This window comes from Rattus norvegicus, chromosome 2, assembly GCF_036323735.1.
Source record: "Rattus norvegicus strain BN/NHsdMcwi chromosome 2, GRCr8, whole genome shotgun sequence".
NCBI lineage: Eukaryota > Metazoa > Chordata > Mammalia > Rodentia > Muridae > Rattus > Rattus norvegicus.
The window spans coordinates 195195959-195217584 of record NC_086020.1 but is presented as its reverse complement, the minus strand read 5'-3'; the positions used below and the strand labels follow the sequence as shown (position 1 = coordinate 195217584).

At 45.1% G+C, this 21626-nt stretch overlaps 1 protein-coding gene and 1 long non-coding RNA gene across 5 annotated transcripts in view; one reads left to right on the top strand and one right to left on the bottom strand.

Moving 5' to 3' along the window:
• Positions 1–21267, top strand: part of Cttnbp2nl (CTTNBP2 N-terminal like) — a 48475-nt gene extending 27208 nt beyond the window's left edge. For all 4 annotated transcript variants that reach the window (XM_063281915.1, XM_063281913.1, NM_001107712.2 and 1 more), the window contains exons 4-6: positions 10681–10911; positions 14844–14951; positions 17057–21267. In XM_063281915.1, the coding sequence (XP_063137985.1) occupies positions 10681–10911; positions 14844–14951; positions 17057–18535 (1818 nt within the window). In that variant the 3' untranslated portion in view covers positions 18536–21267. The remainder of the gene's footprint in view (positions 1–10680; positions 10912–14843; positions 14952–17056) is intronic.
• Positions 7743–9720, bottom strand: LOC134485665 (uncharacterized). The gene is made up of 2 exons (XR_010063910.1): positions 9308–9720; positions 7743–7989 (listed from the first exon to the last, which is right to left on the bottom strand). It is a non-coding gene; the product is annotated as an uncharacterized LOC134485665 (long non-coding RNA).
• Positions 21268–21626: the final 359 nt, after the last annotated feature.

Genomic DNA, 21626 nt, shown 5'->3' with positions numbered 1-21626 from the left:
CCTTTAAAGAAAATGTACTTATTACTGTGTGAGAGTGACCATGGCACTTTGTATGTGTGGAGGGCAGGACAACTTTGTGAGTTGGTTTATTCCTTCTGCCTGGACATGGGTTCTGAGAACTGAACTCAGGCCAGCAGACTTTCGTCATTGGACAGCAAGCACAGAAGAGACATAAGCAGGGTTTAGGTTCTAGAACCTGGGGGGTTGGAGAACCACTAGGGAGAGAAGAGAGGAGGCGGAAGAGAGAGCCACTCTGGGTTAGGTGAGTCATGAAAACATGGCCCTGAGGGCTGGCCAATTTAAGAGCCCAGATGAAACACAGTAAGTACTCACTCAGGTTATTGATAGGAAGGTAAATTCTAACAGCATAGAGGGTAGATATTTGCCCGGCTCTAGTGCTTCTTAAGCTGTATTGTAAATAATAAAAGTTGTGTGTTTTATCTGGAAACTGAATGATTAAAGGGGGGTAGAAACCCTGGATTGGGATTAAAATTTTCTACAATTACAATGGAATCAGAGTGGAGTACCTCCAAATTCGTCAGGAATGGTCTTTGTGTGCCCTGGGGGATAATGTCCACAGTGTGGTTTGTGGGAACAAAGCCATAACATGGAAAAATACTAAGTTGTAGCCTAGTAGGTGAAAACTCCCAAAGCCTCTCCATTCTCCCCATCAGCTTGTTCCCTGAAGATGGGGGTTGGTGGGAGCTTGTGGGAGGGACGTACGGATGGGATGCCCAGGTGGGGAAGAGCCACAAGTAGGGGAAAGGCCATATGTATGGGGGAGTGTTCACAAACCGGATGTTTAGAATGAAAAGCTTGTATCTTAAGTGATAAAACACCTGAATTTCATTCCTGAAAATCCGGAACCTCATATATATATCGGCTAGCTCATAAAGTATGTGGTGTCAGCTGTTCACCAGACAGCTTTCTGTGCCCTTCCATTCTTGCTGTGGATTGTGTAAGGGGTAATTACAGGTGCCAGTGAATTCCTCATTTGACTGACAGCTTCTTGTGAACTCTGGGATCTGTGTGGTGGTGTTGGGGGGGGGGGGATCGGGGCGTTATGTCTTGGAGGAAGGGAGGGGGTTCTACTTGTGAAGTGGCAGTCCCTTCCAGAACAGGTAGTTGGGACAGAGCTGCAGCTTATAGCCTGCTCTGTACTTTTGTAGTCACTCAGCCTGAAACCAAGACAGATAGAAAAAGGAAGCAGCCTATTCCTGTTATTTTGACTTCCTGTCGTTGTGTCTCCTGGCATGTGCTGGCCTCGTGATTTAGGTTCAGTCAGAGGTTATTTCTAGCTGCTCCTATGGAAAGAAGCAAGGGAAACTATGAAAGTTTTAGTTTAGTGTAAAGTAAAATCCGTGGTCTGTCAGGTAGTGTATTCAGCCAGTTGTAGAAATAATGAGGACTAGAGGAAGCAATTTTGTCAGCTTGCTGACAGTCCGTGTGGAAAAGAAACACTTACAGAATGTATTGGGAGTTTTATTAAATGGAAAAAACAGGGCTGCCACGGCTGACAGCTCTCAGCAGGTAAAAGCGCTGGCTGCCCAGTGACGAAAGTCTGCTGGCCTGAGTGCAGTCCTCAGAACCCATGTCCAGGCAGAAGGAATAAGCCAGCTTACAAAGTTGTCCTGCCCTCCACACACACAGAGTGGCATGGTCACTCTCACACAGTAATAAGTAAATGTTCTTGAAAGGTTCTCCCGGGGGTTGGAAGGCTCAGAGGTTCAGAATTTCTGCTGCATTCCAGTGGACCTGAGGTCAGTTCCCAACACCCACATCAGGTAGCTTCCCTGTAACTCCAGCTCCAGAGATTGAGCATCCTCTTCTAGACACTCAGGCACCCATGTATGAGTGGTGTATACTCATGCAGACACACATGTACACATACATAGAAATAAGGGCTTCCTGCCCCGCCGCCATCAGAGAGTAGCAGCCCTGCGCTACCCCATGGCCGTGGGCCTCAACAAAGGCCACAAAGTGATGAAAAACGTCTGCAAGCCAAGACACAGCCGGTACATCTCACTGTGGAATGTTCCCGGATGTAGGGTTTTCACTGCATGCCAAGCTGACCTTGAAGCCACCATGCAGCCCATATCCAGGCTGACCTCGAGCTTGTAGCAGCCTCCCTGCCTCAGCCTCTCCAGTGAAGCCATTGGGTTTTATACATGTGCACCTAAATATATGTCATTGCTTAGAAGTGGCCCAGGAACAGCATTCAGGAGACTTTCTGAGAGGAAAGATAGATGAAACGGCCCGGACATCTCAGACTCAGAAATAGTTGGGTTGCAGTCAAGAAGGACTTCAGTTAACTAAACAGTGAGATGTGGTGAGTGCTGGAGTGCATAGTTTGATAGGGCTGTGGCTTGAGCTCGGGGTCACGTGCATACCGGGCACGCCTTCCCTTCCTGGCTTCCTTGCGTACTCGTCAGTTCCAGGCCGTCTCTTGGTCCTCCGATTTCTTCCCTTACATTACTTCTTGCCCCTGGTGTAAGGCCTGTTTGGACCAGTCTCTTCTTTCTGTTCTTTTAAATGAGGCTCTTCACGTTATGAGCTGCCTGCCATCCTCCGTCTCCTTGGTACACTTGGTATTTATTTCAGTGTTGTTTGTCTTCTGCCTCCTCTGCCTGTGTCTCCTGTTTACTTTTTACCTCTGTCACTCAACTTAAATTCTTCCTGCTGAAAGCACATGTAACTTCTAATGCCAACCACCCCTATGCTGAGAGCGGACCCAGAACCTAGCCAGCACGTAAGGCAAACTTTCCACCTCTGAGCCTCCAGCCCCTGATGATCCCTTCTAATTAAGTTATGTAAGCATCTGACTTTCCGTGGTGCAGGAGGGGGTGGGGCAGTCCTTGAGACAGGGCGTTGCCAGGCATCAAACAGACTTCATATCTCAGGCCATTATATATATATATATATATATATATAATGCGTATAAGTTTTTCACCTGCATATGTGTCTGTATACCACTTGCATGCATTCCTAGTGCCCATGTAGATTAACAGACAGCATTGGATTCCCTTGGAACTGAAGTAATAGGCAGCCGTGAACCACCATGTGGTCGCTGAGAATTGAGCCTGGGTCCTTGAGAAGAGCAGCTAGTGCTCTTAATGACTGAGCCATTTTTCCAGCCCCTCATCTTGTTTTTTAAACTTTCTTTCTTTGGTGTCATTGGCATTCTTGTCTTAATATTCTCATCATTTTTTTTCTTCCACATGCCTCTTAACATGCCCTCCGTGGCTGTATGTGTTAATTCTGATAAGCATTGGACATTACAAGGATCTTTCTATTTTGTATGTAAATCTGTGGTCCCTACCTCCGTGAAGTGTCAATTCCGTGAGGAGCCAGTGCTTACTCTCCTCTAACTCTGGAAGCCCAGTGTCCAGAGCCGCTGTAGTACTCACAGCTCTGTGTCACTGGAAGGATGAGTTGAGACCCTTTAAGCCTTACATGACTATTTCAGTTCTCAGAACTAGACAGCATGTATGGGTGCTTTTTAGAAGGGAGGCGTAACTGTAGCGTCCACTGTTGATACTTCCCATCGGGCCACGTCATTTGCATCTCTGGGAACAGCTTGTTCTTCAGACAGGAAGTCATGGCTTGGCGTCTGCTTTCCTATCTGCGTAAAGGATGCAAATGACTGCTCTTCACCCCTCTGCCACTGGCTGTGTTCGTGTGATGAAACAAATGTTCTCACTTTAATTTTTTTAAAATAAAAATTATTTTTATGTTATGTATATGGGTGTTTTCCCTACATGTATGTCTGTGCACCACACGCATGCAGTAGCAGTAGAGACCTGAAGAAGGTGTCAGATCCTCTGGAACTGGCCTTACAAGCAGTTGTAAGCTGTCATGTGGGTGCTGGGAGTAGAATTCAGGTCCTCTGGAAGAGCAGTCGGTGCCCTTAATGGCTGAGCCTTCTCTCCAGCCCCACCCCATTTTAACATTTTGTCTTAATATCCTTTCTTGTCAAGGTGAGATGTAGTCACCTGCACTGCCCCACCCATGGATAATAATGGGAGCTCTGCCTTCCTGATCCCACCCTCACCCCCAAACCCAGGACCTTAAAAATGCTAGCTAGGCAAGACTCTCTCCCACTGAGGTTACTCTAGCCGTACAGTGTTAAATAGCACAGTGTTCTTTGTCCCTACCTTCTGGGTACTTAAAGAAAATATATTTCCTACACTGTCCAGCTGAGGGCTTTAGGAGCATCTGTCTGATTTACAGATACTGACTTTCAGAATGCATTTACTTATCCTAGTTCTGTGGAGTTTGTATTTATTGCAACTTGTTTTTCTTCCTCCTTTCTTTTTTCTCTCTCTTTCTTTCTGTTGGGTCAGGGGTAGTTTGAGACAGGCTCTCACTTTGTAGCTCTCTGTCCTGGAGCCCTCTTTGTAGACTAGGCTATCCTTAAGCTCACAGAGATCCTTCCGCCTCTGCCTCCCCAGTACTGGGATCAACGGTTTGCATCACCACTCCCAACTGAGGATTTGTTTTTCAGGGTTTGGGAGTTTTTGTATCTTGTAGAAAATGTTCATCATCATCTTTTTTTCCTCTAATTTCCAAATTTACACTACTTTAAATGTTTTTCTTTTTAAATTTATGTGTACATACACACACACAGATAAATCTAAAACAGAAAGTTAGTACAAACAAACTTCAGGCCAGGGTGTAGCATGCTAACCTTCCAGAGGACTCAGGGTCAATTCCCGACACCACATCAGGCAGCTCACGCCTACCTGTGACTCCAGTTCCAAGGTTTCGTATGAAGCCTCCCAGGACTTGCACTCGTGAGTACATACAAAGACACACATACATAATACAAATAAAGTAACCTTTGTAAAGTCCTTAGCTTTAGATGGGGCTCACATGCACTATTGCTCAGTGGTGGGGTACACTTGGCACCCCAGGCAGCAGTAGACCTGGAAAAGGAGCTCTTTAAATGTGGCTAAGGAGAGCCCTCTTCTAGGGTGACTCTGAGGAGGGACAATGGAAGCTGTGCAACTGCAAAATGGGTCCTGACTGTAACTTACTTGTTTGTTTGCTTCTTTGTTTGTTTTGAGGCAGGGTCTCAATATGTATCATTATCTGGCTTGGAACTCATTAAAACCACCTGCCTCTGGCTCTCCGGTGCTGGATTAGGTATGTGCCAGCACACCTGGCTGTAGCTGTGATTTCTGAACCGACTCCTAAATCATACACAAGTGCTCACACAGCTTAGCTGGTACCAGCCTGTACAGGTCAGAGGACAACTTTTGGGAGTCAGTTCTTTTTTTCTGGTGTGTAGGTCCCAGGGGTCAAATCCAGGTTGTCACTGTCCGTTTTGGCTGCAAATACCCATACTCACCGAGCCCTGTGCTTTTTCAGTACACTGGGATTAAAAGCCTAAAGTTCATTTCTAGTAGATTTTCAGGTTCATAGCCTGTGTGTTAGTCCCATTGTATAGCACTCCAGGAGTTTGGGGTCACATGCTTCCCCACAATCACCACTACCTTACCTGTTTCCTGTGTTTCATTAAGTCACTGATTGTACCATTTATCTGCCAGAACCCACCCACTTCCAGGGTTGGCCTTTTCCTTCCTATTCCCTGGCAGTTTAAAGTCTGTCTTAGAAAATCCCAATCAAATAAACTCACTTGGTGTCCTCTAAACATGAGAGATGCTGTTTAGAAACCATTAAGCAAGCAGAGGCTGTGCCTGCCCTTGCTCATGTTAAGTTTGTCCCAAAAGTGTAGTAGATTTTCTTCTCCTTGAAGACGGAGAGCTATGTCTCACATGTTCAAGTCTGCCTTCCTCTGTCACCATCAACATCACAGCATATGCACTGCCAAGCAAAAATAAAGTACTAAATAAATGTATGCAAAGTTTCGTACTCCTGGATATTTTGGTTATTTGGGGGTTTTGTTTGTTTCTTTTGTATATTGATATTTGATGTACAGCCAAATCTCTTCTAGTTTGTTGACTTTTGTAACATTTGTAAGTTTAAAATAAGATAGTAATACTGATACCTTTTTGTATTAGAATTTATATATTCCTTTTACCTTAAGTGGAAAAGCAGAGTCAGCAGTCAGTCTTTCTCCTGTTCCAGTGTCGTTTATAGTTGAGGCAATCCAAAGCAGACTTTGCTTTGTGACATAGGGGACACAACACACATGGGGTCACCTAGGAGGAACAAGCTTGAAATAACCTCTGCTTGCACCGAAAGAACTATTACCTACTGAGCTGTCTCTTCAGCCCTGAACTGAATCCTAATGTGTACTTCTTGACCATTTGGATTTTCTCTTTCGGTTTACGGTCAGTGTCTGGCTTTTGGTTTGGTTTGGTTTGGTTTGGTTTTTGCTTTTTTGGTTTGGTTGGTTGACTGGTTGGTTTGGTTTGGTTTTTCAAGACACTTTCTCTGTGTGGCCCTGGCTGTCATGGAACTCTCTCTGTTCACTCTACTGGCCCCAAACTCAAAGATCTACCTGCCTTCTGCCTCCCATGTGCTGGGATTAAATGCGTTCACAACCACCACCCAGCCTCAGCATCTGTTTTTACACTTTCTTTGTGACCTAAGGGATGTGTGGTCACCTGGCAGGAAGGTAAAGAACTGGAGTTATAGCCTCGCTGCTTACCGAGGAGGTCCTGGGTTCTAGGACCCATTCTGATGAGAGGTGGGAGTCAGGGGAAAGCCCTTGGCATGGTCAGTGGGAATGTATAGAAAGTCTCTAACTCCCTCATTTTGTTGTGAACCTAAAACTACTGGGAAAGGAAAGGTGAAGGGTTTTTGTTTTTGTTTTTTTGGTTTTTATGTACATTGAAATCCTTAATTTATGTTCAGGACTATTTGCTCTTTATCTGTGCTTTCTTTCCTGTTGAATTCCCATACACATTTTCTTCCCCACATCAAAAAGTAAGCAAGTGGGTCCAGGCCAGAAAGTACCGTAGTCCCATAGCCTCCTTCCTGGAGGGAAGGGATCTGACAGAAGGACAGACATACTCCACATTCCTTTGGTTTCTTCAGAAGCTGTCACAGACTTTGGAATTAGGGTGTTGATACCACTCCTTGCAGCTACACTTACAGCTACTTGGATTAAATCCACTCTCAGTCCTGAATAGAATTTAGGACGCTGTGGTCAAATAATAATAAATAATTGTCTAATCTTATGTCAATAATTGCCTTCATAAATATATGTGCCTGAAGACTACTTTGAAGGGAGTGTTTGAAGTTCATCCTACTTCAAAGGCAGTTGAAATACTTTTTTTATTTGGGGGGACACATGCCACCGCGCTCTTGTAGAAGTTAGAGGACAACTTACAGGATCGGTTCTCCCACAGTTCAGGTCTCAAAGATCAAACTGAGGGCATTAAGCTTGGCAGCAGTACCTTTTCCAGCTAAGCCATCTTGTGTGCCAAGTTACTGATTTGTTTTTGCATTGCTTTAAGACAGGCTCTTGTGTAGCCCAGGCTGGCCCCAAACTTAATATTTAGCTAGAAATGACCTTGAACTTCTGATCCACCACCTTCACCTCACAAGTACCAAAACAGCAAACTTGCATCACCACACCCAGTCTTGTGCTATGCTGTGGATGAAACACGGGGCTCCATGCATGCTAGGCAAGCAACCAACTGAACTGTCCTAGACTAATTCTTTACCTTTAGATTCAGACCACTTCTCATCCAAAGAGTAAAGTGACTGGTGTCCTGCCCGAGAGTGGGATATGCACACTCGTGTGTCATTACACATGTTACACCAGGAAGGCAGAAAAGGGAACGGCTTTATTTCTTTGGGGTGGGGGGGGTGACTCCTTGAAACAAAATCTTCTGTGTGGCTCATGTGACTCGGGCTGGCTGGGAACCCTCAGTTCTCCTGCCGCAGTCGGAGTGTCTGGCTCTCTTTTTGAAGACAGTGATAACACAGCTGGGGCTTTGGAGACTAGGCATGGCGTCTCCAAGGCTGGTCTGTGACGTTATTTTAAGCTTTCTTTACTGGTGGGTTTCCTCCAGCCTGCGAAGTGGAAATGAAGGAGTAATAGGTGACTGCTGCTCTAGCTGTTGATCGTACCTCTGTCGTCAGTCTGTCTAGCAAGCCAGAATTTTCCTTTTCTCTGAAATGAAAGACCGTCTTTTCTGACAATGTAGGAATTTCTGTTCAGCTGAAGTTTATATTGTCATTGAAGCAAAAATTCGGAAATAGGAAATTGATTGGTTTTAAGTTTATTACCAAGTTTCTCCAAAGCTCAAACCCAAGATAATACCTGGCCCCTCAAGTACATTTTTAATAGCTACAAGTATCTAAAATATTAACGATATTTTACCCTGTAATGTAATGTGGTGGCAGCATATCTCAGTCCTTGACTGTGGCCAGCCTCAGTGAGCTCCCTCCTGATACTCATACCCTGTGTGGTCCCATTTGGAATGTTCCAAGGTTGGGCTGCACTCCTGAGATGATGGTCTTGTTACATGGACACTGTTCATACACTGTGGGAAACCAACACTTAAGCCATGGTGACTAGCGATCGCAATCCAGAACTACCCAGCTAACCCCTGGTCCTAGGTTCCTGGCCATCAGGTAACACGTGAGGTAAAGTGAGTTTCATTTAGGCTGAAGTCGTTGCTCGTTAGGCACCAGCCGCAGCCAGCACACACCCCATGAAAGTGATTTTCATTACATTTTAGAATTTTAGTTTTGCTTAGTACTGTTATTTACAGTTAGGCATGTAACCCTTAAGTTGGTTGAAAAATGAATGTCTCTCGTTTTCCTGGTGTTAGATATCATAAATGCAACCTTGGAGCTGACCTTTTCTGTGTTTGACCCTGTGGTGGAATTGCTGTGTGACCAGAGCCTTTTTGTCTGTCCACAACGACTTTAGATTTGTAGGTGTAGCTGTGTGTTGGTGTGGGTTGTGCTGGTGTGGGTTGTAATTAACCATGCAGATGACTATGGAGTCACTCTGAAGTATCAGAAGGCAGACAGCCTAACAATGTTCTCAGGCTTGAGTGGCCTCAGCAGAGAAGCTACTAGTGCTTATGACTCTGATGCCTACTGGTCACACGGGATTATCACCATGTAGGTTTTTAAAGTTGAGTTCTAGGATTAGTTAACTCTACATTCAAACCTGACAAGCAGCTTCTTGGCAGAACTAGCATCGGGTCACCAATTGTTCCATGACCAGAGTCAATGTCCCAGCTTCTGCTCACCCATCCCAACTCTCCACAGTGTTTTGAAAAGAAAATGTCATTAACATAACATTTAAAAAGACTCCAGCTTACTCTCTTTCTTTCGGGCTACAAAACCAATCTCAGTGACAGTAACATTCACTTACTTCGCTAATGATGCAGACTTGCTTTTATAAGAAGGGCAGGAGCTATCGGAGACTCCAGGAAAGAGGCCAAGTACAGTGGCTCCTGCCTGTCAGTCCCGCCAGAGTCCAAGGCCAGCCTCCTCCCCAGCCACGGGCCTCCTCCATACTCCAGCCCACACAGGGATTTTTAAAGAGAAAGAAGAGCACTTCCACTTGAATGTCTGCATCTACTGCAAATATCCTCACACTTCTCCAATCATCCATGACAGGATGGCTGCAGGTCAAACCAGAAGTCCAACAGAAACCATGTTTGTTTTGAGGCAGGGTCTCACTGGATAGCCCAGATTGACCTCAGTTTAGGATCTCCTCATCTCAGCCTCTCATGCAAAGTTGTGGGTTTGTGCCACCATGGCCAGCATTGGGGGTTTCTTCATAGTTTGTTGTCACTTTTGTTTGTTAGTTGTTTTGAGACAGGGTCTCAGAATGTTGCTCAGGCTTGCCTCAGGCTCACAGAGGTCCACCTGCCTCTGCCTCCTGAGTGCTGGGGCATAAAAGCATAGGTTCCCATGCCCAGCCTGTGTAGAAACTGCTAATGCCATTGTTTACATACATGAGGTACTTGTTGCTCATACCATGTAATTCCTAAAGCTTCCCTGGACAGAGGTAAGATAAGGAAACTTTGGAGTATCTTTCCAAACATTTATTGATCCTTAGATACCTGGGGGAACAGAAAGGACTTAAGGAACGTGATCGGAGATTGTGAAGGGGGTAGAATTTGGAGGAGGTAGAAGGGGTTTTATCTGCGGCTGTCGTTATATGTACCTACCCGCTCTTGACCCATCAGCAGTACACCAAGTTCTCTCCGTACAGATCACCTGAGCTGTCCTCTGTCCACACTGGCATCTTCGCATGCCTGCTGGCACCTCGTTTGTCTCTAAGTATATAAACCGATAAAGTCATCGGCTTAACACTTTAGGAATGCAAATGCCATACAGAAGAAAGATAAGATAAACCTGAAGGTAACACAGACAAGTGGAGGCAGTGGATTTGCTGCTTTAAGACTTGGGACTTTCAGGGCCATGCTAACTGGGTTTAAGTACCTCTTCTGACAGTCAGCTAAACGAGTAACTAGCCTCTTTCTGATGGTTTTCTCACTGCATGGTGGAGATAACTAGTGCTACCTTATAAGGCTATGAAATCACCCAAGTTGATATGGCCATACCTGCTCTGCACAGTGTCTAATACTGGGTCAGTGTTTGTATTGCTGCGCGGCGCCACCTCCTGATGTCTCCTGATTTGTAGTCAGGTTTACACTAATGCTACCACCTTTGGTATTGCAGCACATTCCTCTCTTTAATGGTTTTGGTTTCTTGTTTGTTTTTTCTTATCCTCAGGCCCAACACAGAGATACTTTCATTGAAGAACGCTATGGAAAATACAATATCAGTGATCCTCTAATGGCTCTTCAGAGAGATTTTGAAACACTGAAAGAGAAAAATGACAGTGAGAAGCAGCCAGTGTGCACAAACCCCCTCTCTATCCTCAAGGCAGTGATGAAGCAGTGCAAGAACATGCAGGAGCGCATGCTGTCCCAGCTGGCTGCTGCCGAGAGCCGGCACCGCAAGGTAGGCTTGCCCATAGGCAGACATGTGCTTCAGAAGTCCTCAGAGGACTCAGGCCAGCCACCAGTGTTCATGGGCATTGGAGGGGCTGGGGAGCTTGTGAGTATCATAAAGACTCTTCGGTTACACAGGAGTCAGGGCACAAAGAGAAACAGATCATTGCACAGGTCCAGACATTACTAAAGATGACATTCATTCGAGATGTGTCTCTCCAGAATACTTGGTGCTTTTTCTTTTTCCAAGTCTTGGTCTTCCAGACTCTAGCAGCAAGCTGGTGTTTAACCAAGCTTGTAGCTGAACATAGCATTCTCTGCTTATTTAAGTGATAAATAAAAAGATTAACAGGTATTTGGGGAAGAGAGAGAGTATAAACCCAGCTGGTACTAACCTTGCAAGCATGGAGATTGTTTCCATTCATTCTGACTTCTCACTTCATCACAAGGTGTAAGGCTGCAAACGGCTTCTGGGATGGCTTGCCTTTAAGTTTTTTCTATACTGGATTGGGAGTGTGGGCCAGGCACTCTGGTACTGATAGCTCCAAGGTAGGAGGGCCAACCTGTGCTCCCTGCAGTCTCATGTTTGAGAATTCCAGCGTGTGCATTCATTCTCTGGCTTGTTCTTTGCCTGCAAGTGAGGTTTGGCAAGAATCTGCATTTTAAAAAGCTATCCATTTAAATTTAGACCTACAAGATAGGCAAACACAATGGCTTGTAGGAGACATTTTAGTCAGGAAAATGACATCAGCAAACTTAGTAGACATTAGTTTGTTCTCATGGTTATCTCCACGGGCGCTCTCTGCTAACGCCACATCTGTTGCCCCTGAGCTGCGTCTTCTTGCCTGTTAGCCCTTGTCTCTTCACTGAGTCCAGAGGATAAGTCCTTAACCACCATAGGTCACACTCCATCCACAAGGCCCCGGAAATACCTAAAACATCAGAACTGTATGCATTTTTATGGAAAGTGGGTATTTTTTATACTTTTAGTCAAATTCCAAAAGTTGCCTATGGCCTAAAAGAGCCTAACCTAAATGTGTCATATGTGGCAGTGTGTCTAACCCAGAATATGTCATCTAGAACATCTGTGCAGTGTGTCTAACCCAGTGTGTCATCTAGAGCATCTGTGGCAGTGTGTCTAACCCAGTGTGTCTTCTAGAACATCCTTGGCAGTGTGTCTAAACCAGTGTGTCATCTAGAGCATCTGTGCAGTGTATCTAACCCAGTGTGTCATCTAGAGCATCTGTGGCAGCGTGTCTAACCCAGTGTGTCATCTAGAACATCTGTGGCAGTGTGTCTAACCCTGTGTGTCTTCTAGAACATCTGTGCAGCGTGTCTAACCCAGTGTGTCTTCTAGAACATCCTTGGCAGTGTGTCTAACCCAGTGTGTCATCTAGAGCATCTGTCCAGTGTGTCTAACCCAGTGTGTCATCTAGAACATCTGTCCAGTGTGTCTAACCCAGTGTGTCATCTAGAGCATTAATAGCAGTGTGGTGAAACACGGCCTAAGTTGTGGCAGTAACTAAGAAAATTTTCACCAGATCCTTTATGGTGGCAGTCTTATTTGCAGTTCATACAGAAGAATTGACCTGTACTGAATGGTGTAGGTGTCATGTCCTAGGTGTCATGGAAGGTGTATTATAGTTTGCTGATCTAGGTAATTAGAGAGAGGAGAAAGTTAAAAATAATTGAAAATTCCTTAATACACTCTGTCTCAATTTGTTTTAAGTAGCATTAAATTTTGAGACTAAGTAGTTTACCTGATTTGGTCTGTTGATTGGTTTCTGTGGCAGTCTCTTGCAGCCCAGGGTGACCTTAGGCTCGTGCTGTATCACCATTGATGACCTTTTGTACTTGGGAAGGTAGGCTTTACCATGCCAAAAAAAAGTACCTATCTGCTCTTGGGTGTTTACCCAAGCTGGGCACTAAATTTGCCTGTAATGAGTTAGTACTTAGAGGTCCGTAAGTAGAGTAAGCTTATCGTCCAAGTTTGCCAAAGACTCCTTGTATCTACCCTTTGTTGTGCTGTGGCTAATAACTAACCCCTGGTCCTCTCAGAAAGATCAGGATCTCAACAGCAGATGATCTGGTCATGCTGCTTGCAGTGGAAGGAGAGTTCCTCAGGTACATACATCTTTTTCCCTTTTCTCAATGCCCCCAGTACTCAAAGGTAGCTTTACCTTTGTTATTTGAAACATGGATTTGTGTGACACACACATACACACCACCACCACCATCACCACCCTCCTCAGCCTTTAAGTCATTGGATAGCTGAAGATGACCTTTTGACTTTATCTCTCAAGCACTGGGATTGCAGATACTGTTTCCCCTGCCAAGTTTAAGGAAGAGTCTTTATCTAATCTTTTGAAAATCCAGACTCTGAACCAGATTTCCTGAAGCACCTGCTATTTCCAGGTTCCAGCTCTTTGGGAGCCTTCGGGGTGAGATGCCTCACTCCCGTACTGAAGCGCTCGCTGCCTCTCCCCAAGCTTGCTTGCCATTTCAGAATGTTCTTAAAACTTCCCGTCTGGAGCCGGGAGAGACGGCTAAGCAGTGAAGGGCACTGATTGCTCTTCCGAAGGACCCAGTTCAGCTCTAACACACGCACGTCAGGCGGCTCACAACCACCTGTAACTCTAGCTCCGTAGAATCCAGTGCTTCTGGCCTCCGTGAGCAACTACGCTCATGTGGCACTCACACACACTCAGGCATAAATAAGCACAATAAATCCTTTAAAAAACATTCTTAAGTCTCTCATCTCTGAGACTCTGTAGTCTTTTTATTCCTTTCTGTAATCTTAAAGTGCTCTCAAACTAGACAATACATTTAACCAAAGGCTTTCTATTTAATTTAAAAACTAGATTTTTTTTTAGCGCAACAGGAAGTATACTAATACATCTTAATTTTAGTTTATATATACATGTATATGTATATAGAAACTTTTTTTTTATGCTAGATCTCCCTGTGTCTGTAGAGTTTTGACTGGCTTCAAACTCATTGTGTAGACAAGGCTAACCTCACAGTCATGGAAATCCACCTGCCTCTGCCTTCTGAGTACTGAGATGACAGGCATGTGTCACCATGTTTGTTCTTTTGTTTTCATTTTAAACTTTAAAATGTGGTTTCGTGTTATAGAAAATTTCTTTCTTCATTCCTAAAATTGTTCTGAGACATCATGAGAGTTGCCCTTCAAGGTAACTGACAGCCCTGGAGGTCCAGGCTGGCCACCTCTGAAACAGGCGCTCCCGAATGATGCCTTCGCATGTTGGGTGCTGTGTGGTTTGGGCCCAACACATGGGAAATGTCCATTTCTGCTAGTATTTTCATAGAACTGGTTTAGATCCTTCAGCACCAGGATAGATGAAATAGGATAAATGTGCAGGTCGTTAAGTTCTTGTGAATAGTCACCAGGTAGGATCCTGATAGCTGAGCTTTCTGCACATAGAGCGAAGTCAGAGTCTTTCTCAGCTAATCTGGCTGTGCAAACGTGTGTTATTAGTTAAGCAAGGCACTGGGTGTTCTGTTTGACTTGATCTTTAGTTTCGAGCTTGAGCTTTGGTCCCTTCCATGACAGCATTGAGAGGAACACCTCAGCCTGGTGTGGTACCACCCACCCCCACAGTGCTCACACCAGTAGATGGTCCCTAGTCCTACCAAACTACATATAATTTCCCGGAATTCTGTTGGTTCTCAAACCTTCCCAACCCCCACAGCTCATTAGTTTCTCTCATGTCTCTGTTTGCATTCTTCAGCACATGCTTCAACAAAGTAAATGCTGTTTTCTAGCACGTAGCTCACTTGTCTCTCACCCTGCTAGATAGCACGCGCCTCCACAGCCTGGCTGATTTCCTTTGTTTGCTTATTTAACTGGAACCCTTAGATGTTGAGTGGTCTAAGTGTTGAGTTGATATTTGGAAGTTAATGCTTGAAAATCCTTTACAGGTGATCCTGGATCTTGAAGAAGAAAGACAGAGGCATGCACAAGATACCGCGGAAGGAGATGATGTCACCTACATGCTGGAGAAGGAGAGGGAGAGACTGACGCAACAGGTAATCAGGAAGAGGGATCATGATGACTCTGCCTAGAGTGACACTTAGGTTTACTTCAGTGTGCAGAATTACATTATAAGTCTTTTTAAAAAAAAGACAAAATGTTCCAGGTTTATCACATCTATTTCCAAAATGCCTTTCTTTTTTTTTTTTTTTTTAAACATGGATAACTTGGGGTTGGAGACATGGCCCTTAAGAGCAAGCACTGCTCTTGCAGAGGACCCATGTTTGGTTCCTGACATCCATATCAGGTGTCTCATACCTGCCTGTAACTCCAACTCCAGGGCATCTGCTGCCCTCCTCTTGTCTACAGTAACACATCGCCTATGTCTCTCACACACACACACACACACACACACACACACACACACTTACTCAAACTCACACACACACACTCACACAGACACACACTCACACACATACACACTCACATACATACACACATACTCACACACACACTTACTCAAACACACACACACACAGATACACACATACACACTCACACACACTCACATACATACACACTCACATACTCACACACTCAAACACACTCACACACAATCACACACATACACTCACATACATACATACTCACATACACACACACTTACTCAAACACACACACAATCACACACATACACACACTCACACACACACTTACACACAGACATACACACACACTCACATACACACACACACAAGCATACATAATTTTAAAAATTAAACAAACATAGATCACCTGTGGAACTGTCATTCCTGTGCATCCTTTAGAGGTCTCTGAGTTTCAGGCTTTTCGTTGTTGCACAACCTACAGTGACAGCATGGCCTGTCACAAACCAGTATGCCTGAAGCAGAGTGTTGAGGTTTGGTCTTGCATGTATTTTAATGCTCATATTGGGTCCCTAAGATCTGGTTGTCCCAGAGATGAGACAATCTACATGTAGACCCCAGTGACACTGTGTAATCTTGCCCCCAGGTTATATTTGATTGGTGAATAACGATGCTGACAGACAATAGCTGGGCAGACGAGACATAGGCAGGGTTTACAGTTCCCAGGCTTGGGGGTCAGAGGAGAACCACGAGAAAAAGAAGACAGGAGAGGGATAGAGGAGAAGCCACCATGGCTTAGGTGAGCCATGAAAACGTGGCCCTGAGGACTGGCCAATTGGAGTTAAGAACAGCACAGATGCAACACAGTAAGTAAATAAGTCTGAGTTACCAATAGGAAGTAAATAAGTCGGAGTTACCAATAGGAAAGTAGACTCTAAAAGCACAGAGGGTAGATGTCTGTCCAGCTCTGGTGTTGACTAAGGCTTATCGTAAATACAAAGGGTGTGTGTGTTTTATCCAGAAACTGAATGATAAAGGTGGGGTAGAAACCCCAGATTGGGATTAAATCATTTCCTCAACACAAAGATCACAGGACATGAACCAACTGTTTGTTTATTCTTGTACTATGTGGTGGTGATGGTACTGAACTGGTTTCCCCAGCTATGAGTATGTCTTGAATTGGGAATTCCTGATTAGAAGGGTTCGATCACCCTGTTCCCTCTCATCCAGAGTCTGTATGATAATGTTAGACAGTAAAACAGATCCAAGGATGGTGGTTCTGCCAGATGGAAGGAGGATTTCAATTTGAAAGTGAGTCTTAGACAACAGAAGCAGCAGTTTCATTGCAGCTGTCTGTATTTCTTACTTTCTTTTTAAGGTCAGACAAAATGATTGCTGCAACTTTAAGTTTGATTTCCAACAGCGTCCATGCCCAGATCCAGCTTACATGGTATTCTGTTATTTGTTTTGGCTGAGTCTATGGCCTCTCCGCATACCTAAAACACAACGGTGCGTCATATTCCCGCTGTGCACCCTGAGGCAGTTAGGAACTCAAATGCCTCCCAAGTCATCAAGAAAAGATTAAATCATAGTGTGTGGGGGTTCTGTGTGGGCTGTTCTCATACTTCAAAAATACTAATTAACCTAAGCACCATGGCGTACAAACTAATACCGGAGAGCAGCCAGTGAGCGCGCTCTGCGCCATCGTAATTTTCAGTGCATCCTGTTGTTTTCCTACTCTAATCAAGATGTGTGATGGCATTTTTTTTTCCTAGTTGGAATTTGAAAAGTCCCAAGTGAAGAAGTTTGAAAAAGAACAGAAGAAGCTATCTAGTCAGCTGGAGGAGGAGCGTTCCCGCCACAAGCAGCTGTCTTCCATGCTGGTGCTTGAGTGCAAGAAGGCCACCAGCAAGGCAGCCGAGGAGGGGCAGAAGGCTGGAGAGCTGAGTCTGAAGCTGGAGAAGGAGAAGAGCCGGGCGAGTAAACTAGAGGAAGAGTTGGCAGCCGAGCGGAAGCGGGGCCTGCAGACAGAGGCCCAGGTGGAGAAGCAGTTGTCTGAGTTTGATATCGAACGGGAGCAGCTGAGAGCCAAACTGAACCGAGAGGAGAACCGGACCCGAGCCCTGAAGGAAGAGATGGAGAGCTTGAAGAAGCTTGTGAAAGACCTAGAGGCAGCCCAGCAGCACAGCAACAGCAGTGAGCAGGGCCGGGAGCCAGTGACCACATCCAGAGGCACAGCCACAGAGCCTCCCATGCGAGTGTCTGTGTTTTGCCAAACAGAGAGCATTCAGACAGAAAGAAGCCACAGCAGCATCATGACCAAGCTGACAGACACTGGGCTTCCAGGTCCCAGCAGTGCTCCTTACCCATATGCAAAAGCTAATGGCCACTGTGACCCCGAGACACAGACTACCAGGGAGCTGACCTCAGACAGCAGCACAGAAAACCAAGGGCCTCCACGGGAGAAATCGGCAGTACCGGCCCAGGAGAAACCGATGGAGAATGGTGGGTGTCCTGTAGGAACTGAGATTCCAGTCACAATGCCCAGTCATCTCCCTTCCAGTGGCAGCTCACTGTCTCCCAGCAGCACTGCCTCGTCCTCTCTGACATCATCTCCTTGCTCTTCACCAGTTCTAACCAAGCGTCTCTTGGGGTCATCAGTCAGCAGCCCAGGCTACCAGTCTTCCTACCAAGTAGGGGTCAACCAGCGTTTCCATGCAGCTCGGCACAGATTTCAGTCCCAGGCAGATCAGGATCAGCAAGCCAGTGGTCTCCAGAGCCCTCCATCCAGGGACCTGTCCCCTACCCTATTAGACAACTCTGCTGCCAAGCAGCTGGCCCGAAACACTGTCACTCAGGTGCTCTCCAGGTTCACTAACCAAGGGCCAATTAAGCCAGTCTCTCCCAACAGTTCTCCTTTTGGGACAGACTACCGAAATCTGGTCAGCACTGCCAATCCTAGAGGCGACACCAGCCATTCACCTACTCCAGGGAAGGTGTCCAGCCCTCTGAGCCCCCTTTCTCCGGGAATCAAGTCCCCAACCATCCCCAGAGCTGAGAGAGGAAACCCTCCACCAATCCCACCCAAAAAACCTGGCCTCACTCCTTCACAGTCTGTCGCCACTCCAGGGACCAAGACTCATTCCCAGGCATCCTCCTTGACCACCACAGAAGACCTTGCCAGCAGCTGCTCTCCCAGTGCCGTGGTGGCCAATGGCAAAGATGTTGAGATGCTTGTGCCCACCAGCAGCTAGTCCCCAGGAGTGAGTCTCGACACTTGACATTCCACCAGACTCGTCCAAGGCCGCAGAGTGAAGCCCTGGAGTCAGATCTGTTATTTATTTGATAGTAGCTACGGCCGTATGTGTAGTACATTCAGTGTATTTACTTTTTGTACTTTTTTAAGTAGAAACTGAGTACTTTGGGTTTCACCTCTTTGTACTAAGCTAGAGGGGGACTCAGACACCGTGCATCTCAAGTCAACAGTCACCAGCATGCTGCGATGGGAAAGCTGACTGAGGCAGGCTGTGCTCTGCTGTCAGTTTGGGAGCTAGAACTACTCAGCACTCATTTCAAAGTATGCAGAAGTGGTTTGTGCAGATTTTTATTCCAGATGAACATGTTTTAAAAGTGCCTGAAATCCACTGCCACATGAATGTGATTCTTCGGCAGAAACAAAAGACATAGCATTTCTTGCAGAAAATAAGATCCTCTGTGAATATGAATGTCAAAAACCAACACTGCTTTTAATCCTCTCTGACTGTTTAATGCCAGCTTTGTGTTCTGAAACGAGGTTTGCATAAGTACAGTGGAATCCTTCTGAAGGGCGTGAACTCCGTCAGGCTGAGCTCTGTAAAGCCCTTGAGAAACCCTCCAGAGCACTTAGCAGTTGGGGTGCTGATTTTCTCATGAAAAATCAAGTCATTCTCAGTTTCCTGCATCAGGTTTTGAACAGTGAAATCACATCTCCATTCAAAACCATCCTCAAGCATCGCCACGGGACCTTCTGGTTCTGTTGCTTTTACTTGACTAGGAAGTGACACGATGAACTCTTCATTCTGTGATCAGAAAGCAATAACTTAAAAGTCACTCTTTGTAATATTGTAAGTCAGAATTATAGAGTTTACCAAATTGTTACATTTATTCTCATGCTGCCAGCACTTCTATCTATGGAACCAAATTAACTTTTGCCCAAATGGAAGTGTACCTGTATGTGTATGATACATGCCCCTTACATGTTCACCATTCTCACACTTAAGCACATAACTGTTAGTGTGATTGTAGCTTTGGAGTTTGCAGTACAAGTAGAATCAGAATTGCATGTTAAGATTACCTACCAAAGCAGTTAGAGCCAGCCAGTCAACAGGAATCCATTAGACAGGGAAGTTTTCAATCCCAAATGAAGCTCACATCGTCAGCATGGTAGGAAAGCACCACAAAAGTAGTCCTAGTGCCACAGAACTCAGCTGGCCAAGTGAGTGAGTGAGACAGCACAGTCCCTCACGTGCTGTCCACTCAGAGTAGAAGGGGCAGTGGCAAGCCACAGTGTCCTAGTCGTGTGTAATAGGGCCAACCCTTTGAGCCCCAGCTGCCACCATGCAAAAATTGCAGATCACAGTTACCAGTTCTCTAAACTTTTATGGAATTTAAATCCCCACAAGAAGATTCTCATTCAAAAATTTGTTTTTTTTTAAGTACCAGGAACTGACTAAATGTTTTCAAATGCTGCTAATTAGACAAACATGGCTACAGCTGATTTTAGCTTGCAAGCTACCACACTGCAGCCTCTCCCTTCCTAGAACTTATGCTGTTTCCCTCGTAGCGAGTTTGTATAGACAGAAGCCTCCCGGCCTCTCCACTGTGTCAGCCACATCTGACCAAGTCCACAGAACAGAACAGTCTTGCTCTTGGCAAGCAGAACTCCCGACTGATCAGCTCAGGACACTGGTTACAGTTTTGTATCCAGAGTGGGAGAGAGGCAGGCTTTGGTGTCTACATACATTGTTCTGGCCAACATCTACCCAGAAGCCCCTGGCCTTCTGTAACCTTTTATTGGGAAGGAGAATGGGTGATCATGTGAGAAGACCTGATCATGTGTTTGAAAAACCAAAGGATTCAGTGGACCCATCCAGGTTAGATAACTCACAAGGAATTAGACATTGATTTTCTTCTTGAACCACAGAGCTGAAGACAAAATGTCTCCCTAATAATTTAGTTGTTAATAACCTTTAATTATATTTTTATTAGCCCATTGAGTCAGTGGGCAAGTCAACAGAAGAGTACACTGTTGTCTCTACAGCTCACAGTCTAAATGATTAAGGTCAGTGCATGCACATGAAAGTGTGGCTGATGTCCTAGGAAGTGTGACTACAGAAATGACAGAGACGTGGGGAACTAGAGCAGTCCTGCATTGAATTTATTCCTATTGCGAGCCAAACGGACCAGTGATGATCAAAAACCGAACCTTCCAGTCAGGAGCGACTGCAGTACCTGAGTGTTCTTACCTCTCTTGCTTTAAGTGGTAATCTTAAAAGTTGCATTGTGCTCTTCCTCTGTTTGGAGATAGATATATATAGAGAGAGAAAGAGAGAAATACTATAAGGAAGTTTATTTCTTAGGGGGTGCACTGAACAATATTTCTTTTACAGCGTAATACAGGGGTGGGGATATGCAAAAGGAATGTGTATTTTTGCTAGTTCCTATCTTCTGAGATAATAAGCACAATCCTGAAATGGATCCAATAATTCAGCTAGATGTTATAGATTAGTATTTCAGTTTGCAGTAGATTGTGTGTGCACTAAGTAAAAGTTCCATGATTCACAATTTGGGTGTTAACCATGTCAGAGAAGCTGTTACTGGTCAGCAGAATCTATGATGCGCTAGGTGTGGCACAAACATTAACTAGCCATTAACATTTGTAAGGCCAAGTGTACCATGCAGAAGTCTTCATTTTTATAGCAGACTGCATTAAAACAAGTTAAATCACTGTCTGGGCAAAGTCTTGTCTACAAAACAAAGAACACCATAAAGCTCGGGTTTATTTTATTACAAAGGGGAGTGTGTGATACAAGCAACACTTGAAACACTCAGACTCAATGGCGGCATCCAGGTTAGAAGTCCCCAAAAATTAAGACGTTGGCTTTCTTGTGAAACATAGAGCTGGGGGTAGGGTTCCAATAGTCTAGTCTTAAGTAACTTGTCATGTACTTTTACTCACTGGGACTCTAATACATGTATGCAGATATAGGGACATCCACTGGAGCATGTCTTCCTGCCAGAAAACTGTCACTTCCTCTCTAGTAGCCATCGGCTGCCATTAACACTCAGCTAGGGTAGGAGCTTGGG